Source organism: Acartia tonsa, chromosome 11, assembly GCF_053477335.1.
Source record: "Acartia tonsa isolate MP-2025a chromosome 11, ASM5347733v1, whole genome shotgun sequence".
NCBI classification, from domain to species: Eukaryota; Metazoa; Arthropoda; class Copepoda; order Calanoida; family Acartiidae; genus Acartia; species Acartia tonsa.
In genome coordinates this window covers 31,486,642-31,506,901 of record NC_137270.1, presented here as the reverse complement: position 1 = coordinate 31,506,901, position 20,260 = coordinate 31,486,642, and the positions used below count along the sequence as shown (strand labels likewise).

At 33.1% G+C, this 20,260-nt stretch overlaps 1 protein-coding gene across 1 annotated transcript in view; it reads left to right on the top strand.

Annotated features, from left to right (window-relative positions):
• The first annotated feature begins 1,948 nt into the window (after positions 1-1,948).
• Positions 1,949-20,260, top strand: part of LOC145332172 (uncharacterized) — a 35,851-nt gene continuing 17,539 nt past the window's right edge. Inside the window, exons 1-11 of the mRNA XM_080177130.1 lie at positions 1,949-2,048; positions 2,665-2,746; positions 3,112-3,172; positions 7,441-7,504; positions 8,709-8,734; positions 12,025-12,115; positions 13,500-13,540; positions 14,232-14,315; positions 18,731-18,813; positions 19,192-19,232; positions 19,958-20,032. Coding sequence (XP_080033256.1) covers positions 2,668-2,746; positions 3,112-3,172; positions 7,441-7,504; positions 8,709-8,734; positions 12,025-12,115; positions 13,500-13,540; positions 14,232-14,315; positions 18,731-18,813; positions 19,192-19,232; positions 19,958-20,032 — 645 coding nt within the window. The 5' untranslated portion in view covers positions 1,949-2,048; positions 2,665-2,667. The remainder of the gene's footprint in view (positions 2,049-2,664; positions 2,747-3,111; positions 3,173-7,440; positions 7,505-8,708; positions 8,735-12,024; positions 12,116-13,499; positions 13,541-14,231; positions 14,316-18,730; positions 18,814-19,191; positions 19,233-19,957; positions 20,033-20,260) is intronic.

Genomic DNA, 20,260 nt, shown 5'->3' with positions numbered 1-20,260 from the left:
GCTTAAGATTTTGAGTACATATAATAAAATTGTCATTGATTGTTTCCAACTAGCAGTGTAATAACTTTTAAACCAATAGTTTTTTCTTCTGATAATTAGGTTTTTACATTAATTGGTCGTTTTATGTTTTGTCTCATCTCTTCGGATCCCTGGTAATACTAGAAAAGATAGGCTTCTAATTTCTTATGAAGATTCCCTTGAACATTAAGCATCTGCTATAATATTCATTTTATCTCATAGAAATTTCTAAACTATATAATTTTATTCATGTGTTTCGCTACTTTCATAAAATGTCATTCTTGTTTTTCTCTCAAAGTTATTTCTCTACATCACCTATTGCCAAGAAAAATATGATGAAAATTCTCTTTCAACTTCAAATTTGAATTTATAGTCTGTTGTGTTACTGAGATCTTAAGGGATAAGACAATGGTCAATGAATTGATTTATGACCCCGATGATGATAGACAAAATTTTCCCTTTTGTAGATTTAAACTATTGGCTGAAACGTTTGGATACCAACCAAACCAAATTTAGCGAAAGTTTTTAATTCAATGATATCATAATGATATCCCCTCCTACCCTGGTCTTTTAATTTAGAGACGTACAGACATACAATTGTCACAGAGTGGCTTCGCTATCCAAAAAAAAAGTAAGGAAAAACTATCTAAGAAGAACTTGAGATATCAATTATTGGGTGTAATTGATTTGGTGCGCATTCACTTCCGTAAACATATCATATTACAGAGATCTAAAAGGAAGTAAATTCATGTAGATACCCAATGATGATACACAAAATTACTCCTTCTGTAGATTAAAATTAATGGTTTAAATCTCAACCAATCAAAATTATCCAAAGTACCCAAAGTTGTTAAGCCAACGAATAAGAAAACATTATTGTAAAACTTTGGGGACTAGTATAAAAACAGCTCATTGTCCCATATCTCTCTGATCATATTATCAAATCTTCAGAATACAAATAATGTAATAGTAAAATTAAAGGGAAGTAGGACGTAGGTAACTAGCTCCCAACGTTTAATATTTACGTTTTCTTATTAGTTAGCTCTGAAACTTTGGTAGACTTTAATTATTTTTTTGATTGGTTTGTTCATTAAGTTAAGTGTCCAAACGATTCAACCAAAAAATATAATCTAGAGAATAGAATAACATATTTATAATCATTAGGTATTTATGTCAATTTATAGGCAAACGTCTTATCTTTTTTGTCTTTTGCGAATATGATGAAACAATAAGCAGAAATAAATAATGAAGTACGGAAGTTATGGCACACCAATTGATTGTGCTCTTCTTTCCTGGCTTATTATATAAGTACACATAGGGATCTTCAGAGATAAGCCAATGGACGATAAATTAATATACCTCCATAAATTGGAAACAAAATTACTTTTTAAACTAGACTTAAATTTGTGGTTGCAAAGTTAATAACCAATCAATAAAAATGAAATTAAAGTACCTATAGTATTAGTAATTATATAACTTTGGGTATAAGTGTAATTTCCAGTTCAATGTCCCCTCCTTCACTGAGCACAAACCATGGGAAATTAAGTCCTTAAGTAGGACAGTATCAAAATTAATGGAAAGAAAAAGTAATATTTTTTCACCAGCCATTGGGTTTCCGGGGAGAAGCGTACCAACATTTGCTTCAAGTTCATTTATGTTTCTGCGGACAAGTCTCTAAATACAATCAACATAGAATTCTAAAAATGCGTAATATATATTCCATGTGAGTTCGATTTTTTTTTTGATTGGTTCAAATGGTTTTAAAATAGCATTAAAATAACATATTTAGAAAGCATAGCAACTTAATAAGCATTATCAGGAAGTCCGTACGTCCATTCAAATCATGCTGATTTTAAATATTTTGACACCATTCTTTGTATATTATAATTACCTTAAGACTAAATAATTACTTCAATTGATCATTTAACCGAAAACATATTTTCATAGAAAGGCGAATTGTGAAAATCAAAATGTTAACAAAGAAGCTAACTGAAAGAAAATAAAGATAATTTTGGCAAAAATAAATACAGGTGAGTTTTTTGGATAGTATGCAAGTTGCCCATAGGTGGTGTGAAGATAAAACTGTATTGATAGTGACGACAATTTTAAAAGAGAAAATTACTATTTCATTGACTCTCGCGGTCCTTTAAATAAAATAAAAATCATATTAAAAATCATCCAGATGAATAGGATGATATTTTATGATTGATAAAACCATTTTACTTCAGGATGTAAAATATGTTCTTTGAGTGATTTAGTAAGAGCATTCCTTTTTATAAGAGTAACAGGATGTCTGACTATCTCTTTGTCTAACTGTGTGTGTGTTTTTCTGTATCTTGCTAACCTCTGAACCGATACGGTTCTCCATAGCTTTCTATAGGCTCAGGAAAGGTTTTTAACTATTTTGTGTATGGTACCTCCAACTTCCCTCAAAATGAAGGAAAACTAAAATTAGAAATCTAGGGTCAACTCAACCCTCTCTTTCCCTTAAGTGCATCCAGAGGCCGGATTCTCTGGGCGTAGTCACTAGCTACAAAATAAAAAAAGGCTAAAAATCCATTGCATTATGAAATCTAATTTTGTTTTACAACATATTGATATTGCTGCGCCACTTGCAGATATAATTCATCCTTGTTTCTAATTTAGATAATGGGATCCTCTGATAATTCAAAGATAATAGTTGGAGCGGCGACGGGCGTGGTTCTCCTTGTGGCCATCATTGCTATAGGTAGGGATATACAGAAGTTTCGCTTCGTTATTTTTTAATTCTTAAAACCGCGTTTCTTCATGTAAGGTCGGCCTGTCCATACGTCCGTCAAAAGTACATAGCTCTTATAGTTAATTTAGGCATTTCAGAGATGTCCTATAGATTTAAGACATGATGCAGGTGATTCCTTTAGTAGAAGGGTACAATCAAGAGAGCTTCCATTTTAAACATAATTATCTTTCTGCTTATTAAGTAAGTGGCATATTAACATTTTAGGAAAACCAAGGAAAAGCTAAGGCTTTAATATAAAATAACTCTTTATTGGAATAGTGTATTATAAATTTTTTAGATTTTTTAATTTAACTTATTTATTTTATACTTTCTAGTGACGGTTAGCAGTGGAGGAGACGAATATGAATCTTTAAGTACACCCACATTCTATAGAAGGTACGCTGTTTGTTTATATTGAGGGAAAGACAAAAAAATAGATATACAATGGCTGATAAATAAAGGAACACCCCAAAGTAGTAAACATATTTACGCCGTCATAAAATTGACATTTGTGAAAAAAAAGTTTGGACACTATTAGTTTTTACCAACTAATCAAGATCAAATACAATCTTGAGCGAATCAGAGAACGTGTTTCAAAACAATACAATGCCAATGTCCCCTCTCTCCCTAATTGATGGATAGATGGATTAATAAATAGATGAATAAATCGCTGTGGATAGATAGATGGATTGAAGGTTGGATAGATAGAAAATGAAAAAGTTTAAAGCTTAGAGTAGGACTATAAATATGGTAATTAAACTTTAAATAAACAATAAACAGAGTTTAAAACAGGGAGACATCTTCTAAAAACAATCAAAAGAATTAATTTAAAATTTAAGAGGATAAAAAAGTCATTAAAAAAATACTATAAATTGTTTATTTATTTTTTGGTGTTGATGGGATATTTTTTTGATTAGCTGTGTTTTTTGCGGCTGCTACTTGTCTAAGCTGTTTAATTGAGTATTTAAGCGGCTAGAGCTGATAAAAGCTACTTGATGAGGGTGGCTAAAGCTGAGAGTAACTGAGGCTCACTTGGGTTAAGGGTGGCTGCGGCTGACGTTGGGGTGGGCTGAGTGAGGCTTAGGATTCCTAAAGTTGAAGGTGGCTAATTTAGTTTTAGTGGATGTGGCTTACTTGTTAGTGAGCCGCGCGCGCAGCTGACATTGAGGCTGATTAGGTAGTCTATGCAAAGCCACGCGGCTGACGATGAGACTTATTAGGTGGCTTACAAAATGTTAGGCTTCTGTAAGTCGCGGTGCTGATAGTTGCCGCGGCTGCTTAGCCTTGGCAATTTTAGGAAAAACCAAATTTGTAAAGCTTTTTTCACAAGGTACTTTATTATTGAAATTGATTATTAGTCTCTGTCTGTGCAAATAGGGAAAATTCAGATTTATGCAATTCTAAACAGAGAAGGTGAAACATTTTTAAAAAACAAATTTGAATGAATACATTCAAACCCAAATTAATGTCACTTTAAAAAAAATAAAGGTTTATCCTTTTATATGAAGTAGAAGGTTTTTGTTAGGCTTGTTAAGGTTAACATTGGTCCAGGGATATTTAAACTTTGAATCAAGGTCTTAGGTGGTTAAAGGTTAGTTTTATCCTTCCTCGCTCTTCTTTCGAAGATTCGCATGAAAGCCCAATTTTCCTCTTATATAAAGTAGTAAGTTTTTTTGTCTTATGCTGAAGATTTCGATAACTACTGAACTGACTGAGTTCTCCAGTTTATGGAAGCTTCTTATAGGTCCTTGAATGGTTATAGGATATTTAATTTTTATATCTAAGTTTAGTTTTAGGGTATTTTTCTATTTCCTTAATCCTTCGAATAAAGAGCTTCTAGATGCTATTTGCAAAGCCGCTAGTATCATATAAAGTAAAAGGTTTCTTGTCTTTAGCTGAAGATTTCGATAAATACTAAACCGATTCTGGGTTGGTTTAAAGCTATTTTATTTGAGATTATCGTGTTGGTATAGTTTTAGGCTATTTTTCTACACATTCCTTCCTCTCGCTAGGGCGCAGGTGCACAAGAATTTGCCATATGAATGTAACAAAATAGTAAGACATGATGCTACATTTCTATAGCTACGGGATGGGCGCGACGCCTTACCATATCGAAAATCCATTTGGCTCACTTTGGAGGCAAACTTATTTCATTTTTTCAGATTTCATTTTACTTTCTCTCTCTACCCCTCTCCCTTTGGGTCTATTTTGGTTAGAATTTTGGACGAGAAAATCATTTTTAAACTTTATTATTTTGGTTCGCTTTTCCAACAACAGCCCTCTTTCTCTATCTTTCTGTTTTAGCATCGAAGTTTATTTTGATGAAGATGCACCTCCCCATAGAGCATTTAGAAGCATCTTATGGTGCCTATAAAAATGACGTCATACAATACAAATACTAATAGGCTAGTATACCATTTTTTTATAAAGGTGTCGTGATTTTTACTATGTACCATATTTTTCTTAGTCTTTTTATGATCTTTTATACCTGCGTTATAACTTACTTTGTCTGTTTGTCAATCCATGATTTGTTGTGCTTCGCTACTCATGAAAATCGTCCTTCTTGTTTTACCAACTTTTATCCTTTTTATCTTCTTTATTTTCTTATTTCTATCTGAAAGAAAAAAGAAAAAAATCCGATTTATTTGGTATACAAGGATGATAACATCCAAAACCAGCTAACACAAAAAATAATGAATTGACAAACGGACAAAATGAGTAAGAGCAGATTTTCAGTGGTCATAAAAAAGGAGAAAAGTATCTGATAATGAATTATCATCTTGAAGCCTTATACAAATAAAAAAAAATATGTCTTTTGTAGCATGACTGAGAGTTAGACGGACCAAGTAAATTGTAGGTTTTTCTATTTTTGGTTTCTTACAGAAAAACAGACGGACTAACTGGCGGAAATTTCGACCTATAGAGTAGCTTCACACAGAAAATAAATGAATGATAGTAAGGATTAATCTAATTATAAAAGCAATACAGTTTTTTTTGAGTTTTTCTCAGAAATAAGGGAACAGGATTATGACGAACAATTCAAAGTGTAAATTTCTCTACAGCCCACTTCTTTTCTCCCTTTTCACACATTTACCTTTAGTTACAGAACAAACAAGTTTTACGCCAACATTACGCCACTAAAATATCTAAATCTTCAGCAATTTCAAATGGAATTAATTTGCTGAATCACGGTACCTTGTTAGAGGCTCGTCCCTAGCCTCTGTGACGGAACTATTTGTATTGTATAAGTCAACCAAAGAGAAAATATTTAGATTCACTATGTCTACCCGTCAGTCCGTCCGTCAGTCCATAACTCTATGTGGTAAATGTTATTACATTATATTGGTACAGTAAGTCAGTAATTTACATTGTCCGTCAGTATGTAGGCAAAGCTTAAAAAGATAGATTTATTTATAAGAAAATTTATTTTGTGATTTAAACTGTTTATTAATCATAAAACATAAAAAAAACTTGTAGGTCCTGACTTTCTATGAAAAAGTATATTTTTCCTCTAAACATTCTTGTAATCAAATTATCCTTTCAGTTAATTACTTTTCATATGACTTCTATAGATTTATTTTTTGAAGCTACCTACTCCTAATATTTTCTAAAGCTAGCCTATCTAATGATTTTTTAAGTTCTGTAATTGAAACCTTTTCCTAATTGTAAATTTTGGTTCATCAGGATCAGTGAGTTCTTAAAATTTTTATATGTTTCGCCCCTAGCCTCTTGTACACCCCAACATTTATTATTTGTAAAGAAATTTCTCGTATTCATTAGAATCCGGTGGATAATAACCGGTTCTCATCCATACGAAAAAACTATGTCTAGCATCGTATTATAAACAGCTTTCCGCGGATATAGAATGCACAATTATAAGATTAAAACCATTTTATAGCCTCGAGGTGCCGAAGGCACTGGCTAAAAAACTATTATTATAATCAAGTGAAGCATGTGCCAAGTGCAATTCTTTCTCCACTGTATTTTGTGTCTCAACCCTAGCAAAAATAGCTTAAAACCATCATAGGACCTATATGTGTTTTCCTTGATGTGCAGTTAATTGACAAACGAATGAAAGGACAGACAAACATACATCGTTTTACTTTGTAATGAAACTAGCGGAGAAGCCCCTAGCATCTAGACGTTCTGCATTGAAATGGGTAAGAAGATAACAACGATATAGCCTAAAATCATCACAAAAATTGAATCTAAAACTAGGATAGCATAAACTCATCCTGGGACCCCTGTGAAACTTCCATTAAATGGAGAACTTAATCGTCTCAATAATTAAGCTTCCGACAGAACTTCATATAATAGGATAAACAAGGAAGACACTAAAGGCTACTGGCGGAAGCCAGTAATAATCTTAACATGTAGTATCATAACAAGTCTAACAGTATTTATTTTACAGTATGGCTTTGAATCTGATTATTATCCGCTGGATTAGAACCGGTTCTCAGCCAAATCTCAAAATCATTTACAACATTGTATTACAGACAATTTTCCACAAACATTCAAATAAAAAAACATAAGATTAATTCCAGTTTTGTTAGCCAAGGCCTTCGCCCCCTCGGGGCTAACAAAACTGGTTTTAATCTTATTATCTTTTATTTTACATTCACGGAAAGCTGTCTATAATACGATAGGATAAATAACTATTTCAGGATATCAACGTGTCTGGACTACGAGACCCTAGAGGACGAGTACAGAAATGAAACTGAATACAGGAATAATACATTGGATATAATAATATTGTGGTCGCACAGCTACTCTATAACTTGGTTCTGTCTGTCTGTACGTTTAGCCAATCGTAAATGGATATATTGTGTGATTATTTGATGCAGTGTGGAATTTAAAAAAAAATACTTAAAAATAAATAAGAAAGTTGCATTTGTTTATCTGCTAATTACTGAGTCGGACATATATCCTTATATAAAAGTAACATGACCTATAATCGTCTGTACCGAAGGATCTTGCCAACTGCTAAACCGGTATGGTTCTCCTTTACAGTGTAGCTCCTGGAAGGTTTAAACCGTTTTGTTGGTGGGTACTACCACCCTCCCATGAGATTTAGCCCATATACCCCCCCCCTTCTTTTTAAATTATACTAAATTAGAACTAAAAGTGGTAAGGATGAGACTTCCTCCCACCCAAGTGCCCTTAGAGGCCTCTTTGGGGCGTAGTCGCTAGTTATTTGTAAAGAAGTTTCACTCTTAGTAATTGGGTATATAATATATTATTGTATAAAGATAAATAATCTGTGAGATTATTACCATTATTTGCTTAAGTCGGATATGTATAAATAAAAAAAGATTTATTTTTTGGAAGTGTGACTAATCTATTGCTATTTCCGTCCATTAGTCCGTCTCTATTATACATTTTTTCCTTAAGCCAACAGTTTTAATAACACATTTTGACGCGAAACCAATAAATCTAAATTAAAATACATTATTTAATACTAAATAATACTAATAGACCGGGATATATCTAATAGATAAAAATGGCTTTTCTTATAATAATATTAATAATGGAAAAAAAATTTTTGTCACTAGATTAGTACTTCTATCCTCACTCCCCCCATCCCCCCTCAAATCATTTACTAATTTTTTATGCCTTTTGAAAAAAACATCTAGTTTTCACTTCTTCCGTCAATTCAAATTTTTTTCAGTGCTTTCTTGTTATTTATATGGTCTTTGTGACATCTAAAACGATGGTCCCAAAAAAGCTTGTCTGTTCGTTTGAAAGCCCATTTGTATTTTTTAAATAAAAACTAATTTTGTTTGGATAAAAATAGGTAACGTAAGGCTTTGATACACTAAAAGAAGCTAGGAGCAAACTTGAAAAAATATCAGGGGGGGGGGGGATGTTTCACTGGAGAAGAAAGTGACTCGACAAAATAATATCTTAGCTCATGCCAATGTATTACTGTAGGGAGACGTGCCAAGTTCAGGGGAAAAGGTAATTTATGAGTAGTTGAGCAATACAGTCAGTTTTTTTGTTAGAAATTATAGCGTTTTTATTTTTTTGTACAAAGAACCTTTGTATGTCTGTAACAAAGGATCTCGCTAACCACTAAAATGATTTAGTTCTCCTGGTAATGAATATTTTTTTGGGAAGATATTTAACTTTTTACCCTTCCCCCCGAAAATAAAAAATTTCGGGGGGAAGGGTCAAATTCAACCAGCTTTTTGCCAAAATCAAGGAAATGGCTGGATTAAAAGATTGATAAATATCTCCCTCTTCCCTCTAAAAAAACAGCTCCAAGAGACTTTGAGACTAAATTTATTAAAGTTTGAGGTTCTATTGATTAAAAATAGATACAAAATGAAATGTGATAAAGGTTTGAACACCCTTTATTTGTCAATAATATCTAAACGAGATTGGGTAGACAAAACCCCAAGACAAATCAATAGGTAAGTATTTATTTAAAAACCTTAAAAAAATTTTTAAAATAGCAAACAAAACCAAATTTGTTTATGAGATAAAATTGTGTATCTATAATGTAGTGTATCCCAAAGAGGAAGGGTATATTGTACTGTGCATTACACTGGTGCCCAAAGTGTTATAACCTCGTTGCCACGTATCTTATTCGTTGGCTTAAAAACTAGTATTACTTTTACTAGTTGTGTTCAAACCTTTTAACCAAATATTTAATCTACAAAAGGGACAATTTTGTTTATCATCATTGGGGATGTATATAAGTCCCTAAAATCAAAGATGGCGTCTCTTTTTTATTACTGTATTGATATAAATCTATTGGTTGACATATGGTACCAAGAAAAGTTTCAACAATTTCCCATGCACTAAACTTTTTCTCTACCTAACACTTAGGATTTGCCAGGGTCTGTGATTCAGCAAATTAATTGTATTTGAAATTGCTGGAATTTTTAAGTGTAAAAATTTGTTTTGTGCTGTAACTAAAGGGAAGTGGGTAAGAAAAGGAGGGAGGTAATGGGGGAAATTTTCGCTTTTAATTGTTTGTCTGAATCACTGTCCCTTGTCCCTGGGATTTGTAAATAAGATCGTCTTCTGATATTTTTAGAGTATGGCATGGGGCCTAAAAGATTTGAATTAATATTCTCGTATTCATTAGAAACCTGTGGATTAGAACCGGTTCTCACAAACACGAAAAAACTATGTCTGGCATCGAATTATATCCAGTTTATAATTCGATGCGAGAAATAACTATTATAATCTTTCATTTTACTCTTGCGGAAGACTACGATGCCATAAATAACAACTTTCATTGTTGTACAGTTTGTACAATAAAAAACTACAGTTTGTACAAAATATGTACTGTAAAAATAAAAAATACCCAGACTGATGCCCAGTAGACCAAGAATGAATGCAAGTGTAAAAGCACAAATTTAAATAACCACTGAATACATGAAAAGATAGGCATTCTGTTTTTTTACACAATAATAAAATATAGAATATAGTCTAATAGTGGAGGTATTGAAACCCCCTCAAACATTTGAAACATTTCAGTTTATCCCAAAAAAAAGCTTTGACGTCCCTGAAATAGATGACAGGGTTTATAATGACCAATTACAAAATTGTGGTGTAAACTTTTATAACATAGAAAAAAGTAACACCAAACTCTGATATGGATGAAAAGTTTTGGATACTCATGAATGAATCATTGCTTATGAAATTTGTTACAAAATTTACAATTTATTAAAACACACACACACAACCGGCAATATTTGGTGCAAATGAATGAGTTAGAAAATATGAAAATATTGTTTTGAAAATAATTTAAAGGGGGGGGGGGGCGAAAGTGACACTTTTTGAAACCAAAACTAAAAGTCAACAAAGGAACTCAACTAAAAAAAGAGTTACAGGTCTGAGATTTTGCATGGCAGTTGCTTTATAGGGGTACAATATGGAACTGTGAAGAAACGGTGGCGCAACCGCCGAAAACCGCCGTTTCCCGCCGAATTTTTTTCTGCCTTTTCTCGGCGGTTGCGCCGCCGTTTCTTCACAGTTCCATATTGTACCCCTATAAAGCAACTGCCGTGCAAAATGTCAGACCTGTAACTCTTTTTTTAGTTTAGTTCCTTTGACTTTTAGTTTTGGTTTCAAAAAGTGTCACTTTCGCCCCCCCCCCTTTTAAAACTTTTAAATTTTTTCGATGTTAAGAAAAACAATTAAATATGATTTTCAACAGATAGATTGATATCATCTTTGATTTAGTAGAATAATGTTAGATTTTTAATAGCAATAGATATTTTTAAACATAAAGTTGATACCTGTCCATGACACTTTAACGTCAGGTCCAACAACCAAGGATAAATAAGGGAAGCCAATCTTTCCTTTTCTGTCCAAACATCCGAGGTATTAGGTTAAGTATATCCAACAGACAACCAACTTTTTGATTGGATTACCCTTGTCTGGAAGTCCGAAAAGTGTATTGTAATGAGTTGCGCCTGTTTTGGGCCAAGGCATTCCCCCTACTCTAATGCCGCGCATCTAACAGAGAAACAGAAGGAAATGTTTTAACGTCTTTGGTCAGACGCAGTTTTGAGCCGAGATTCGAATGATGCGTTAAGTGTTCAGACACAATCGCGGGTATTTCACTGTACATCTTCAGTAGTTTGTGCTTTATCCGGTTATAAGATGTAATGATGGTAGTTTCATTCATAGGCGTCCAAGGGGGGGGGGTAATGGGGCGATTACCCCCCCCATTTAAAATTTACCCCCCCAAAATTTTTACCCCGGGGGTAAATTTTGGGGGGGTAAACAAATTTTACCCCTGCCAACAGATTTCAGAGGGGGTAATTACCCCCCCCCCCCAAGCAAATTTTACCCCCGGGGTAAAAATTTTGGGGGGGGTAAAAAAAATTTGAGGCGCGCTTCGCGCGCCATTTTACCCCCCCAAAAACCGAATTACCCCCCCCTACAAAAATTTTACCCCCCCCAAAATAAAAAGCTTGGACGCCCCTGGTTTCATTGCATTTTTAGGCCTGCAAATGAGGAAACTAAACCGATACTTTTCTATTCTTTAGTTGCTTTCCCTAGATATTAAAATGAAAATTTTTATATTAAAAGCAGCATTATTAGCCCTGATGAGCCGAAGGTTCGGACCGACAAAATTTATATTAATTTTATTATTTCTATTTTAAAATTCGTATAATTGTCTTTAATACGATACGATACATGCTTTTTCAGTATGGCTGAGAACCGGTTCTAATCCAGCAGATATTAATAGGTTTTGAAGCAATACTGGAAATATATTTCTATTCTAGAGTTGTGATAAATCCTGACAAAATTCCTTATAATTTGAGTGATGTAATTCTGTGGAACTTGGCAGACGGGAACACAGTCAAAAGTTTCCAGGTATTAAATCCAGGGACACAGACTAGCGTCCCTGTAAACAATTACAGGGCTCGGCAGCCGTGCGTCAGCTACCTGTGAGCCTCAGGGAAATCTCATTTTACACTTTTAAAAATAAGCTAAACCTGACCCGAATATGACAAACGCACTTTTCACCCCAAAAAAATAATCATCCAAACGGGTTTCAATTTGAGGCTTAGTTGCTGCTGATGCGCGGCTGGCAAGCTCTGAAAAATTAAATTTTCAAAATAAGAGATGTGTTCTACTATACTAACCATACATAATTGGGACGAAGCCCAATCTGTTCCACTTTTGAGCAAGACGATTCCTATATGACGTCATATAAAGGGAAAAGAAAATGGGAGGGGGGGGGGAAGAAAATCTCTTCAAAAGAGATGGGAGAAAAGGGAATCGTCATGCTCAAAAGTGGGACAGATTGGGCTTCGTCATAACTTGTTACTTGTCATCCAGTTTGGTGGCTAATATGGACCTTATTTAATGGCCAGTATGAGGGGAGGGTTGAGGTAAAGCAGGTGTTTAATTAAAAGGAAATTTTATTGTCGTTTTCTTAAGAATCAAGATTTCTGTGGGTCTGTTTGTATGAAATTTGTCATTTTATTAAATAATTTTCATCCAAAAACAACTTTGATTTTTCCAAAACGTGTCTGTATTCCTGTTCACTCTGAAGAAAGATATTGATTTTTAAGAAGGTGGAATGATAACATTTAAGAGGATTTTCTCTTCTAGTTTTGTTCATGATTTATGATAATTGTGAATAACTTGTAATTACGAATTATTTGCCCTTCTTTCTTATTGTATATGTCTTTGTGTTTTGAAATTTAAAATTTTAAGTGTTAGATGCAGAATTTATTTCAAAACATAAGATCGCTAAAAAGAAACAAGGATGACAACATCTATGAAAGCAAAGATCAATAGATAAGTCAAAATAGCGAACATTACAAATGAAATTAAACAATGCATTCAGTACTAAACAATATCTGGACTCTAGATGTTCAAACACAAATTTTAAATTAGTTCAATTTTAAAAATTTAAACATTTTTTAACTTCCAAAATTCCAAATATTAAATGAATAATATATAACATAAAAATTTGGTCTAAAGAGTTTTTAAAAATATATGTGCTTTAAATGGACCCATAAGACCACGGACCAAGGTCTGACACTTATTATAGTAAAGCTTCTCTCTTTAAAAAAAAAACACCTATTTAAGGACGTACGTACAATATATAAAAGCTGAGAATCAATTATATTATTTTAAATTATTATTGCAAAAAAGATCAATGAAATCTTTTTTTTAAATCCTCGAATTTTTCAAGTATAAAATCCTATTTTGTCACCTTAATAAATAGTCTATTTAATATCTTTAGTTGGAGAACAAAGAGGAGGAGGAATGCTACTTTTTTGACAGGTAAATTCATAAAATATCCAGAATTTTCAAGGAATATGTAGATATTTACCAGAGGTCGACAGCCGCGCCTCAGCCGCACATAAGCATCAAATTTAAACATACTTGTGTGCAAATAATAAAACTCTGAAGAGATGTATCGTCTATTCAAGAAATTGTTTGGACATCAAGCTGAATTGAAAAGTTATAATATGACGATTTCACTGAGGCTTACACGCGGGTGACGCGCGGCTGCCGAGCCCTGATAACGACTTTATTAGGTATCAATGCGTTTTAATTAATCAATTGAGAGAAAAGTTGTTTAGCAGTGCAAAAAGTTTTTAAGTTTTGGTGAATTTCTGTATATTCAATCATTAAGTAATTAAGTTTCTTATTAAAAAAAAATTAAGTTTTAAAATTTGTAATCTACTAGATTTTTGTAACCTCTTTCTAAGGAGGAACATTCATTTATAGCATTTAATAAACACAGCTTTCCGCGAATAATAAAATGAAAAATTATTACAACCAGTTTTGTTAGATTCAAGGAGCTGAAAGCCTGGGCTAACAAGACTGGTACTAATATTTCATTTGTATTTAGATTTTTCTGAAAATTGTCTGTAATACGATTTTTCAGTATGGCCGAGAACCAGTTGTAATATAGCTGTTATTATTCGGTTTGAAAGCCATACTGGGAAAAGTTTTAATATGTTTTCAGGCTTGAAAAAGTGTTAGCCACAGAAGTAATTGCTACAAACAGATGGAAAGCAATTAGGCTCAAACAACAATTTGATAGAAACAGGTAATTTTAACTGCAGTCTAGCCCCTGCGCTAACCTTGTACCTAGCAAGACCCTAACTTCAGTGGTTTTAATACTTGAAATTGTTTTAGATATTAGGAATCTTCACTGAAAATTTCCGCAGTCTATTTTAAGTAGCAGCCGAGAAAATCATTATTCCCGAATAGCGTTTCAAACTGACTGATGGTCAGACAAAGTTAATTATAAAGTAGATTCATTACTAAAATTTAAATTAATGTAACATTGTATATAAAAGTTTGTTAAGTTTGATTAAAGCAATTAAATGATGAAAACATCCAAAAGTAACGAAGCTAAAAAATATATGGATCAAAAAGTTATTTATAAAGGTATCTTATGCGTTGATGAGTTCAAAGTGTTCTTATTTAATTGATAAATTTCAATCCTTAATTAATTGTTACAAAATCTTCTGATTTATCAGGCATTCTAAACAATACATTTTATAAAACACACTTAAGTAGCATTTTGTAATAACATTATATTATGAACAAGGATGACAACATTCATAAAAGTGAAGCTCTGAAACGGTAGGACAAAAGGGCATTTACACTTGTATAGTGTCAGAACTGAATAATCAGAATATAAATGTACAAGAATCGAAGCAAAATTGTAAGTAAACTTGTTGAAAAATTGCTTGATGCAGGATAATGTTTAAGGACATACTTACATTTTTAGGACTTGATTAGAGAGTTGCTTCGCTTATAATATTGTACTTTGTTGTCCAAGGAATCAGTATACCAAAAGTCAGATCAATCGGATAATTAGATCATATAAAAATATGTTATTAAAAAAGTAAAAAAAAATCAACATGTTAAAAATGGACGCACGGACATTCTGATTAAAGCTACGCTTTCTAAATTGTACCTACCTACTACAGTGATCACTATGCAAAATTTAAAATCGATAGGACATTTCTAACGTGCCTAAATTAACGAAAAAAGCTATCCGTCACGGATGGACGGACGGACCGACCCTAGTAATAGAAAAGCCTCGCATTTAAAAAGATAAATTGGAACATTTGGTTCACTACTTGAGTAAATTTTTTTTGTTATTTTGTAAATCAAACTGGTGCAAAAGGTTAGTATTGTTGTTATATTTATGTGTGTGTATGTTTGTGAGTGTTTAATACAAAAGAGTTATAGATACTAGACAGTAGACATAGCTATATTTAACTTCTAACCAATAGTTGGAATTAAACTACATTTCTAAGAGTTTAATCACTACACTCCTGTGATGATTTTCCTGACATTAAAACATTCAAATTTAATAAGAAGAGCTAATCAGGCAATATGCTTTTATGGTTTTGAGTTTTGAGTCTATGACTTAAACTTCTTTGCTTAAAAAATAATTTGAGATACTTCTTGCCAAATTGTAACAAAAAATGCTTGTTTGGTGCAAAATTGTGCCTAATTAAAAATGATGTCATACAATACAAATTTTTAATTCAAATAATTCTTATACTGTATGAGCTCTATTGCCAAAGTGTGAACATTTATCATTGTATAATTTATATTTTCTATTTTGGCTCAATAAAGAGAACAAAAATAACAATTTTATACTTCTTTTCACTTTTCTTATTAAATTAGAAAACTGTATTGCAGCTTATATAAACCTTTCCTTTCAAAACAAATTTCCTTTAGCATTAAACATTTAAAGTGAAAGAAAATGAGAACGATGCTATGGTCAACCAATATGAAAGAAAACAATATCAATTTCAAGTAATCTAGATACGGGACAGTGGAAAGTGTCATGTATGATGTCATAAAATATGTCTAAAAAGAAGGGATGAGAGAAGAAGTGGGAAAGGAAACCTATCTCCCTATCTAACTGCCAAACTACCTTCCTTTCTAACTACCTATCTACGCCAACTACTAACTATTATCCATCTCCCGTCCTATCTACCTAACTGTAACTATCTCCCTCATTTACTAACTATGCTACTTCCTACCTTTCTAACTACCTACCTACCTACCTAACAACATATCTATCTACCTACCTATCTATCTAACATATCAACCTGTCCAAATACGTATTTCTCTATCTAACTGCCTCATTTCCTAACTATGAAATTACCAACAAATCTAACTAAATACCTACCTATCTAACTATCTATCTACCTACCTAATTACCTATCTTTCTACCTACCTACTTACCTATCTAACTCTCCATCCCTATCTATATAACTATCTGTATGAAATATTTGCAACAGTTTCCTTCATCTTGCAATAATTCTCTGCTGTACTTGCCAACTTAATATATAAAAATGTGCATACAATGTGACAATAAATTTTTTTTAAAAACTTGATGGAAACTTCCAGATTTTGGATGACTCTATTTTTGTTTTCTCTATTTTAATCATTTACATTAATTTTGGAAGGTATTTAGATGTTTATATATGGGGTTGTAGTGTAAGCTATAAATAACAAGGGTGATAAGTAGATGAGCAGCAAAAAAAAGTGCGCTAACTTGTGAAAACTTTAAAAATATGACTGTATATTTTGTAACATGACCGACAATCCGAAGGACCAAATAAGTTGTATACTTACAAAAGAGGTCAAGAAAATCACATTTTCCACTAGCATTAATGACGTACGCATAGACAAAAAGTTAACGAAAGTTTAATATTTTTAAGCTGTTAACGATGATAATCAGTTTTATCTAAACTCCTCTATATATTACTTTAAAATGCAAAAGTAAAATAGATCAAGAGACAGGTAAATATTTCAATAATAGAAATATTATTAGATTTAGTACACTTTTTTTAAAAAGAGCATCAGTGTTTTATTTACTTCTAGCGGTTCGCCCCTGGATGCCTCTAGGGGCACTTGAGGAGGGGGAATTTAAATCCCAAAACCCATTTTTTAAATTTAGATTTCTAAAAAAGTTAAAAAAAATTTCTAGGGGCTATTTCTCTTGGGAGGGTGGTGGTACCCTACCCCAAAAGAGTTATAAACCTTCCCTGGACTTATGAGAAGCTACCCTGTTAGGGAGAACCCGATCAGTTTAGTGGTTAGCAAGATCTTTTGGTACAAACAAACAAACAGACATCGTTCTACTTTGTATTCTCTATTGACTAGTTTTTCAATATAATATGACTTTAGAAATATGAATGGACAAACACGAAATTCCAATGTCATTATTCTGATTAAACAACTTCAAGTGCAGCTATCTCTTAAACGGCTGACAGCACAGTCTCCGTACACATATTATTAGAACCAAAATTGAAAGATCACAAACAAACATAATTAAGAACTAAAACTTCACAGGAATGACACAGCAAAGAATAAACTTTTTAGCACGTTTTTGTGTGCTGTTCATTTTTCGGCATTTTTTTACCCATTTTAGTTATCAAAGATCTGTTAATATCTACCCACGCAGTCACATCAAACTAAAAACTAGCTGGCTAAAATAACTACCCTCCCCCCATCCACCCCTTTACCACATCCCCTCCCCAACCCTACTACTGGATGAACAAATTTACCAGCAAATGATGCCTATGTTAGAAACCTAACTTATCGACTATTTTCCACTGACATAACATTCTCGTATATTCTATATCCATTTCTAAAGTTAATTTTAACTATCCCTTTATCTTATAAAGGCATCATAAGACTGAATATAATGAACATAGGCGTGCATAACACATGATGCCGGAGACCAAAAGGCAAAAGACTTCTTGGGAGGGCTTGGTGGATCATGAATTCAAAGGAGATCAAACTTTGTTATCGCCTCTTATCCCCCCCCCCCCGGGCCCCCGGCCCAACAACTCCACAATTTAGGTCTTATGAATTTGAATGATTTTACTGCATGATCATAATGTTATTGTTTAATAATCCACTTTAACTATAAATTTTCCACATTGTGTTTTGCGTTAGGTCCTGCAACTAGGCAACATATTTGATATTTATATAACAATATACCTATAAATATTAGTATCATATAATTGTGTTTTAAAATGTTGACTGTCTCAATTGTAACGTGTACACTTGCCGATTAAAAATGGTACATGAGAGAAAAAAAATATTTTGCCTACAACTTTAAAAAAATAGAGTTTCTTTTCTAAATTTGCTTTACTGAAATCGGAGCTCCATCAAAGTACCTAGTCGGAAGCATCAAATAGTGCCTGATAAAAAATGACGTCATACAATACAAATGACCAATGGTAGGCCAGTATACATTTTACCATTTGTCAATTACAATGTATACTGGCCTATCATTGGTCATTTGTATTGAATGGCATCATTTTTTATTAGGCGTTAATTGCTTCTTCCCCTGATCTTTGAAAAAAAACAAGGATAACTTGACACTTAGCAGCATTGCTTACCTGAAGACTTTCTCTTACTTTAATGTAAGAAATCATCGATTCAGGTCACTAAATTTTAAAATTTGCTTTTTTTTAGATTTAATAATTATTCTGGAAGCTATTCAGACGAGGGACTATTTGTGGCCAAAGGCGGCAGTGAAAAAGAAATTTATGTACCAGGTTTAGTTTTAGTAATTTGTTAATGATCAACGTTTCAGAAAAATGGCCTAAAACCATCTTTGGTATTATGTAAAGCTTTCCTAATAATCATAACTCAATTAGTTCAATCGATCTTGACTGTTTGCCTAAGACAAAATAAATATATATTCAAAGAAATAAATATACAAAAAAAGATATATTTTTATCAAAATAGTGGACACTCAAATATTCAGCTCCTAAAAAAGATAGACATCTTAGATTTTTTTGAATATATCTCTGTTCTGTTGTTTGACCGTCTGTTTGTCTATTCTCTTTTTTAATCAATAGGTAATCAATATTATGCTTAATGCTTTGCTTCGCTTCGTATGGAATTTGTTTTAAAATATTGTATATGTTTAGAGGAAGGAGCGGATACTGGATTATTTGCTTCTGTATTACAGGTACTAGTGGCGAAGTCTCTTTTCAAATTTAGTTTAAAAAGGAAAAAGTAAAAAAGTTGGAAAGGTAGTATTTTCTTAAAGGGATATTTTTCGAGGGATGGGGAGTTGGTACCCTCTCTAAGATAGTTATAAACCATCTCTGGGCTTTCAGAAGTTACATTGTAAAGTAGAACCATATCGGTTCAGTGGTTAGCAAGATCCTTTGTATTAGACTGAGAGACACACTGTACATGATAATCCTTAAATTATTTTGCATTAAGTCTTTGCTTTTCAAGGATTGTAGCGTTTGTAACACCTTGCGTTCCAATTGCTGATTGTTATACAGACGGCGACTTTAGATTGTCCGTTTTAGCTCAGCTTATTGCAGATTATTGACTTACTAACAGTTGATAAATATCTAGATTACCAAAAATGACAAACGGCTGCACCAATAATAGACGGCTGAATACGGCTGCTAAACCCTAGAATAACCCTGACATTTAATCGTTTGACTTGGCGTTGCTTCGAATTCTAGACTGCACGACCATATCTGGTAACCTTAACTGTGCATGCGCCTGATTGTGGGCCAAGGCATCCCCCAACTGACATAGAAGGAGTAGGTACCATTTTTACATTATTTACAAGGATGCAGTGTTGTTCTGACTCGAACCCGACACCTCCCCGACAGCAAGCTGAGACGTTGCAAATTAATGCCGCGGATTTCATAGTTTACTATTTATATTTAGGCGTACAAGAATCATTGGATATTAAGAACCTCGCCTGATGATTGGTTCTTCCCTGTCATCAGACGGGTGGCACAGGTATGTAACTTTATATAAAAGTAACAGGATGTCTTATGTCTGTGTGTCTGTATATACCGAAGGATTTTGCTTAACGCTGAACCTATATGGTCATTCTTTACAGTGTAGCTTCTCATAGGTCCCAAGATAAATTGCTCCAGAAAAAGTAGAATAATAAAAATCTATTTTTAAGCATGTAAAATTAAGGGTGGGCGGGGGTAAACTCCCACCCCCCCCCCCACCCCCGTT